The following is an 8,720-nucleotide window of genomic DNA, read 5'->3' as shown; positions in this document are numbered from 1 at the left end:
ACTACTTCCAAACTTGCCAGAGGAAGTTGTTGAGTCCCAAAGTTGGAAGCAGTGATTTCTTAGAACTTTATTTGTGAAAAAAACCCCAACCCCTCCTCTGCATTTATTAAAATGTCCTCAGGTTATACACTTCAATAAAAGCAGGGCAACTGCTGCAGCTAGGCTGATGGGAGAGCTAAAATATTTAAGGGGGCCATGTTTTTTGCATGATGCACCACTCTGCTCTGATCCCCCCCCCCCGCCCCAGCTATGAAAGTTCATTGCTTTGGGGCACATTATTTTTTGAAATAAAAAGGGAGGCCCTGTTTACCCCCCCGCATTTTACAAAAAGCCTTCGCCCAGTTCACTTGCAATGTGTCTTTCGGCAGCATATAAACCATTTTAATCCATGAGGGTTACCAGTGGAAAATAGTACCTAATAACAGAGGCTGTATCTCCAGTACTTTTTCCAAAGGAAAAGTCTGTAGCTGGAAGTAACAAGGCATTTCTGGGTTCTTTGTCTCTCTGACCACAGGCAGCTTCCATAAAAAGAAGCACTGATACTAAAGCAGCGCTCTTCAGGAGTCATTTAGAAGTTTAGATACCAGGTCTTCCAAATGTTAATGATTTTTTTTCAAAAAAACCTTGCTCTGTACTCCTCTGGTGGGCCAGGCAATAAACTCCAGTGAATAAGCCAGGCAAAATAAAAGAACCGCAGTGACCTGTTGCAGTTTCGACTATAGAGCACGTTCACTCCGCCACTTGCCAGTGAAGGGCTATAGAGCTCAGCGGCACAACAGCTACTTCGTATGCCCAAGATCCCAGGCTCCAGCTAACAAATCACGTCCTATGTGATGTTAAATACTTCTGCTTGAGGCATGGGAGGGTTGCTGCCGGAGAAGACGATACTGATCTCGACTGACCCTGTATAAAGCATCTTCATCTTATTCTTAGGAGTGGATAAAACAAATCAGGCTGTTTTAAAGTTGTAGTAATGCTACTGAATAAACAAACTCACTTGCATGTGGGAAAGAGCCTCACAGCACAGGCAAATTTAGAAATGCATTTATGGCTTTAACTGCTTTGAACTGTTCAGGCGCTATCCCGTTTTCATTCGTTCTCCCTGTACCAAGTTGTCCGAAGGCGTAAGCCGTAACACTGTACCCCTCTTTAAAAACAGTAGTAAATTCAGTTATCTATGCAGGCAAGCCTAACTTCCCATATAGCATCACAACACAGTAACGGGTGGAGAAATAGAAGACATCAAGAGGCAGGAAACTTAGGGGGTCGTGGGGCGGGGGGATTTCCTATTCATGCCCCATCAAGTAAACTCAATTAGTGCAATCCTGAAAAGTCTGCAGTCTTTCAGGAGAGGTGCTCTACAAATGCTGCTCCATCTCTGTTCCTTTTTCACTACTGTTGAGTGCTTACAGCATTCATGTGCCTGTTTCTGAACCAGAGCTTTGTTTCACACAAAATATTTTTCTGGCTATACACGAAAAATAGGACAACACTGGCAGATTTTATATTATTGAACTTTATGTACAAAATTCAATTTCAAATAAAACATTTAATGTAAAAACAAAAAGGTCCATTAAACAATTGTTTCTTTATATCTACTGTTCAATTCAAATGTTCACCCAGTTTACATGATTTCTTCAAAGTCTTATTAAGGATACATATAGAAAATCCATCTTTATTATAAATAGAAACAAAGGGATTCTCAGCTTTTATTATAAATTGACATGACATTACAAAGTTAACTGGACAGAAGTAATTTCATTACTAGTTTTTGGGGGTCACCAACTTTTTGTGCAAACAACGCTAGCCTCCTTTTAAGCATTAACAGCGTGACTGCTTAAGAAGTGACGTAAGCAATAGTTCTAGAACTACCGTCTCTCCTAAAATATATTTTTTACATATGTGCACAGCTTTAGCAAATTAAAGCCCAAGAGAAATGCTTGATCGGCTATTCAAAGGTGTAATTAGGGTTTGCTACCACTCGGAGCAGGCAAATCAAGAAGTCTAATGAAAGCTGCAGTTTCCCTCTTTCCTATTGACACATCAGTGACTAAGAACTTAATACTGGATGACAAATCACATCCACACCATTAGTTAAATAGTCTCACAGTTAAACACATCTTTAGGGACCAAAGTCAGTATTTACAATTTTATAAATTTCTGGAAAAAACCCACACTAGAAAGCTTCTTCCCCTCCCCTCAGCCCCCAAACTGAAACAAAAAACCAAAACCAAAAAAAATAGGGAACTGCCTTCTCATGGTGATGGAATGAAATAAAAAAAATAGAAATACCGGTATTTACACAATTTATCCTTTATAAATAAAGAATATGAAAAATGAACTACTTAATAAAAAATGAGGTGATGTCACTCAACCACAGTGCTTGCTGGAATAAACCCTTGGTGCTGATACTATACCAGTTGTGAAACTACTTTCCATTGGAAAAAAGAAAGATCTGTAAACATATGCATAAAATGTGTTCACAGCAGCGCAAAACTGCAGGAAAACCATTTAGTTAGCATCTGTATTGAATGCAATACATCACAGAATACTTGCATAAGAAGTGCAACACATTTTCTGGTCCAATTTTACAGTGCATTTCCCCCTCAAAAGTAGCATCCAACCATTTCAAATCAACTCCATACTGTACACAGGCAAAAAAGCACAGATCCAAACACTGCCTACTATAGCCTCTAGGTGTGTTAACATGATGCCATGCCATGAAAGAGGCCTAGACCCTACCAGGCAGTTCTGCTGAAGTAGATTAAAGATTTGATCTAGTACACTCAGTGATCAGAGATACCCACAAACTCTTTCAATCTACTGGCAATTCAAATGATATTCTCTGTGTCTGCAATGAGAAAAAGCAAAGGTTTTTTCCAAACAGGCGTGAAACAAGAAGTGCTATGTTACATCTGAATGTTTTGAAATGTGTTTTTTAAATTTGCAAGCTGTAGGTTGACACTCATTAATAAAAACAAAAAAAGAGATCCAAGTTAAACTTTGAATGGTAAATTATTTCCCATAAAAAGATAACCTGAAGAATTTAAGTATAAAAGCATAAACTGTCCCAATCTCCTTCCCCAATTTTTTAAACTCCATGGTAGGAAAGACAGCCAAGTACAGATGCAAAAAATCTTTATATAAAAACTGTTTTACATATACTCAAGTTATGTAAATTCAGTACAGTTCATAATTAAAATTCCCAAAAATTGTATTGCTCTTCATGCTCAAACTTTGAGTATTGTCATTACATCACTAGAACTGATATACATGTAGTACTTGCATAATTAACTCAATAGGAACCATATTCACACTATCCCTTGTTGAAACCCTTTGTTTCCAGCAGTGCCCACCAGGAACCTGTGTCTCTTACTCAATTCCTCAGAGTTCATGCTTCTCACAATGTCATCATTTCAATACATGTCCATTGAATGGCCTTCAATCCTCCTTTCAGATTTTCTGTTTCCTATTCGGTTTGGTCATGCCCAAGGTACTATCCATTTCTGAAGCTTTCTCCCTAATGCTAGTTTCACTGCAGCCGTTAGTTGTCCCAGTTTGTTCTTCACAAAGCTCCTCAATTGTTGTAGTAACAGCAGATTCTCCTTTTTCTAACTTCTGTTGCATGTCTCGAAGCTTAGTAACAGCTTTGTCTATTGACATTATGCTGATAAGATTAAAGTCATGCATGCTGACCAGATGAAGCATGAAGTTTCGACATAAGTTCTTCTTAATTATTGTGTGTCCATAATTTTCAACAAACAGCATACAGGCATGATTCATTTGATTGTCAGCAATAAACCTGTCCCATAAAAAGACAAAATATATCACTACAGAGTTATGCTCATAGATAAAACAAGTTTCTTTGGGCTTTTCAAGTTTTAAAAGAATGTAAGTTCCTCTCAGCACTCTGTTTAGACATGTTATTGAAAATTATTTGCTTCTCAAATGTATACAATTTGTTTTAAATTGTATGCAATTAAAACATACATATAAAAAACCATGAAAACATTTAAATCTGTACATTCCAACTGTACAGGTTGGATCAAAAGGCGCTCTTCTGATCATGGAAGAACTTTTTCTGCGAATGGGCAGTTTTGGATCCAACTCAGTGGCCATACTGGTATTTTCAAACTAAGAAGTGGGATTGTGAAATGTAATTTAAAGCTCTACTAACATACCCGTGCTTCATAACATGAAGATTCCATAATTTCATGACTTCTTTTTCTCCTTCATTAACATCAGAAAATTCTTCAATTTGCTGCAGCAAGACAACCATTTAAGTTTCTTTAGCACACAATTTATTCATTTTTTCCTCCCCAGTGCTAATCTGTCGTAACAGTTTCTCCAGAGTCAACAGAGTACTATTCAGCCAGGACCCCATAGCTACAATTGTATAAAAGCAAATCTATTATCTTTAATTCTTACTGTTATGTTTAGCTTCCATTTTTAAGTGGTCTGTACTGTTTTATATAAAGGTAAGTGGACAGTCTGTGAAATTTTTTTTTTACCAGTGTTACTCAATATTTTGCCCTGACCTGGATAGCCCAGGTGAGCCTGATCTCGTCAGATCTCAGAAACTAAGCAGGGCTGGCCTTGGTTAGTAATTGGATGGGAGACCTCTAACAAAGACCAGGGTTGGGGAGGCAGGCAATGGCAAACCACCTCTCAAACCATCAACTTGCCATGAAAACCCCACCAGGGGTCGCCATAAGTCAACTCTGACTTGAGGGCACTCTCCACCACCACTCAATATTTCAATACCGGCTGAGTTTTTCAATGGCTTTTGAAGTTTAGAAAGCTAATTAGAGAGATGACATCTGACCGTAAAACTTCTCAGGGATGAAACCTCTCAAGAAACTGAGAATTCCTCGAAAGCTTTCTAGCTCAGCAACAAGTTGGAGCATGTTCTCATAATAGTATCACAGCCACTACATGCTGATGTTTCGCCGTTCCTCAGCCACTAATTTTGCTTGCTGACTCACACAAGGCGCTGCTGCCATTTGCATGCACAGCATCGCCTGGTCTGCAGGATGACTGAGTGCTGCTTTGTTTCTTAAGCCTCCCTTTCGTTTGCCGCTGCCTCCACCCCCACAATCCTTGGGTTCATGACCAGCCTTCTGCAGGCCAAGCGAGGCACAGCAGAAGGACCTACTGAACCCCATGAGGGAGAGCAGAAGAAAGGCTGCTTTCCCACGCTTGTCTGTCTTACACGAACCCGGGGTCCGGTGTGGGAAGCGGCTCATTCACACTGATCATGTGTTCAACATACACTTGCGGAAACCGTACTCCGCAATGAGGTACTCAAATAGTTACCGTGATCGTTTTTTCCCTTAGCCACTCAGGGTCCTTTTCATCTTCACTATCAACTTCCATTTCTTGTGGACGGAGAGGTAAACATGTATCACTGTGGAAGTATAACCGATTGTGTCCACTGCTGTATGTCCTTTGTTGCTCTACTTCTCCATCTTCTGATTCAAGAAATTCTGACATGCTGGCTTTTGTACGCTTTGGTCTGGAAAGAGACATGAATACCCATCTAACAGGTACAGATACAGATTCAGAAGGAATCTACAGAATAACAAGCTAGATGGCACCAAAAGGCAATGCTTTTCAGTTCAGGTCCTACAGCCGCTTTCCAGCAGCAACCTACCCATAGAAATAAGTAACAACATCAAAAAAATTTATTTCAAGACTAGTAAGTATTTGTGGAACCCTAACCAACTGAAGTTTGGAAAGTGGCTTGGAATCAACCGAGGATTTCTGTGGACAGAGTGATTTTTTTTGCTGTAGATCTGCTACAACTTCACCCTCATTCTGTTCCTGGGAGCTGGGCGGGGGGGGGGGGGGGTCTCTTGTCCTGCAGAAGCAGCCTTTCAGAGGATGTGTGCGTATGTGCATGTGTGGGAGTCATGCTCCATGGATAAATATCCTTTCATCCATGGAAGTTATCAGTGAATCGAAGACAGTGTTCTGTTTGCATACAGCATTATATCATCTGAGTGTTTACTGAGCCTGACACATGTTGAAAATCTAGGCTAGGCATCCTTTCTGTAAAAATAAAGTAGTGCTGTGCTGGTAACAGAGCATGTTGGGTACCCAAAATTAAAAGGCCACAACACATTCCATAGCTATAGGACTAATATTCTGATCACTACAGTAATATGCACTTAAGTTTACTACACTCTATTGGATGCTGTGAGTTTTATGACAGCTTTATTAGGGCTACTAACTTCAGTTTTCATTGGTAAAATACCCAGCAGGATTGTGACTTGGGACATACTATTTTGGGATCTGTATCCAGTAATTCACTGTAATAAATAAAATATTAAAGATAGCTTTTCCTTCCAGCAAGTGGTAGCTTGAGTTTCTGAAAATACTTCCTTCAATATCTAAAGAGGCATGCATGTTGAAGCTCTGGCCAGTACGTTAAACCTTGAATTTTAATCACTTAATAAGACAGATGATAAAGTTCAAGTGTTTTATGCTGACCACAGTTCTAAATTCTTAATTAGACCTACCTGAGGTTTTTATTTAGATGCAGCCATGCCAAAGAGGCAATGCCCAGGGCTCTGCTTCTGACCGAACCGCAATGCTCCACCCAAAAAGAACTCCGGCACTGGCTGGGGCCCTCACCTGCCTCAAGCCCATTCTGGCAGACCAAAAAGTAGTAGCAGCAAGAACGTCCACCTCCCCTGACTTCATTTTACAAGCACATATGCCAGCCAATGAAGTGAAATTAAGACTAACCTCCACAGTAAGAGGGGAGAAAAGTTTCATTTACAGTGCAGCAATGGGACAAAACTTGGGAGAAGGAGCATCCAAAACTGAAGTCTGCAAACCGAGTTCTCTCAAGAATCCAAATAGCAGATTCACGCATATGCATGTGCCCTCCCCCGCTACCACCCAACAGGAGGGAAAAGGGAGGAGCATGAATGGATCTCCCTCAAACTTGATGGCTGCCTAAAAAATGTGCAAGTGATTGGGCGAGGACAGGATCCAGTTGAGGATCTGATGAATCCAGGACTGTATACGTGTCCAGAGCAACCCCACGTTCCCACCTACCTGCACACAAGGATATGCGTAATGGGAGTCCGCTTGACCGGCCCATTACGGCTGAAGGCAAACCCAGGCTGGCGATGAATATCCTGAGGATTCCCTGCATAGGAGCCATCATAACACTCGTTGATAGAAACATCTATCCGAGCACCTTTTGGATGATACTGCAATGGAAATATTTTGCAGAATAAGTACTGTAATGCCAGTCAGGCACTGGCTCTTTCCCCACCTGTTCCCTCTCAAACATGGATTACTGAAACTCTACTCGCTTGGCCAAAACCCTCAGGATACTAAAGCTGCAACATAAATAATCGCATTAGAAGCTTTTTCAAAAACACTCCAAACAAACTGAGTTTTCCAATGTTGTCCTTTTGCAACACAAAGATCAACAAAAAATTTTTTCAAGCTATCACTGAAATACAATTGGCAACATAAAAAGGTGATACAGGCGCTATTATTATATATTGCAGCTGTGTACTGTTAGCCTGGTTTGGGAATACCACATCTGTCTAAAGTTGACCCTCTGACAGTGCAGAAATTATATAACGCAAACAGGTATGACAGTGTCACAGTACACAGAATTTGAAAAGTTTTACACTGAGAAATATCAAGGGGAGAATACTTACTACATAATTGAAAATGAACCTGCTATGACAAAGCTTGAGATGTTTGAGTAAGCTGTACAGCTTGCGGCAGTTCAACGTACACCATGGGCAGTGCAGGTCATCTCTCGCCTCAGTCTGCTGCCTTGTGTTGTTGTTGTAAAGAAACTGGTGCAAACAGAAGTTTGTGTTAACACACAAAACGTATGTACTTGAAAGAAACTTGTATTTAATCAATGGACCTTTATTCCCAGTGAGTTTTTAGGCACCTCTAAAAATCCCATAAAATCTTACACTAGGTGCCACAATGCTCTCGCAAGCCTTGACACTCGAAGTAGTACAAGCTAAAGAAGTCAAAGTGGACCATCTAACATCCCAAAATACTAATTTTTAAAAGATTCCACAGGCATTGCATTAACATGTGAGATGGCTGGATATATGTCAAACATAGCATGAGACTGACATGGACTAATGCTTCCCCATTTTTCCACAGAGAATGAAAAACAAAAAGGCTTGCAAAAAACAGGATTACAAACATTAGATCATCAATACCTGATAAAATATTCTCAGTTTCTGCCGCGGCTCATTTGAAACATCTCTCTCTCTCCTTGTTTGCAGATCTGATGGCAAGGACTCCTTCACAGCTGGAAGTGAACAGGGATGTCAATAACTGTGCCGCTGTTTCATGCAGTCGGTACATGGCTCTTTACCAGTGTCTTGTAGGCAGAGGCCCCATCATTCTGGCAAAAATGCAACTGAGTAACCTCATTGAATCTGCCGTAATACACGGAGCTTCAGAATACAAGATGTTTGCCCGAACTAAGGCAACGTGTCGCAGATCAAGCTTTTAGCATGAGTTTCAATCTGTTATACTGGACATAGTCACTAGATTTGTTTCCAAATAAATAATCAAACATCAATTATGTTAATATTGGAAACGCACAGAGGCTTCACATGTAGGTACGTATCATATCTGAATCCTACTGGTCATCCAAGGAGCTCATTATCTCATTCAAGTCTGATAAAACATGGCAACTTGCCCAGGATTATCCAGCAAAA

General features: G+C 40.3%; 1 protein-coding gene across 1 annotated transcript in view; it reads right to left on the bottom strand.

Moving 5' to 3' along the window:
• Nucleotides 1–1,496: 1,496 nt before the first annotated feature.
• The window catches only part of SUZ12 (SUZ12 polycomb repressive complex 2 subunit), a 29,246-nt gene continuing 22,022 nt past the window's right edge, over nucleotides 1,497–8,720 (bottom strand). Inside the window, exons 11-16 of the mRNA XM_055003591.1 lie at nucleotides 8,214–8,305; nucleotides 7,686–7,829; nucleotides 7,066–7,223; nucleotides 5,317–5,515; nucleotides 4,182–4,261; nucleotides 1,497–3,802 (exon numbers count right to left, since the gene is read on the bottom strand). Coding sequence (XP_054859566.1) covers nucleotides 3,454–3,802; nucleotides 4,182–4,261; nucleotides 5,317–5,515; nucleotides 7,066–7,223; nucleotides 7,686–7,829; nucleotides 8,214–8,305 — 1,022 coding nt within the window. The 3' untranslated portion in view covers nucleotides 1,497–3,453. The remainder of the gene's footprint in view (nucleotides 3,803–4,181; nucleotides 4,262–5,316; nucleotides 5,516–7,065; nucleotides 7,224–7,685; nucleotides 7,830–8,213; nucleotides 8,306–8,720) is intronic.

This window comes from Eublepharis macularius, chromosome 19 (assembly GCF_028583425.1).
Source record: "Eublepharis macularius isolate TG4126 chromosome 19, MPM_Emac_v1.0, whole genome shotgun sequence".
Classification (NCBI taxonomy): Eukaryota; Metazoa; Chordata; class Lepidosauria; order Squamata; family Eublepharidae; genus Eublepharis; species Eublepharis macularius.
This window is presented reverse-complemented; position numbering and strand designations above follow the sequence as displayed.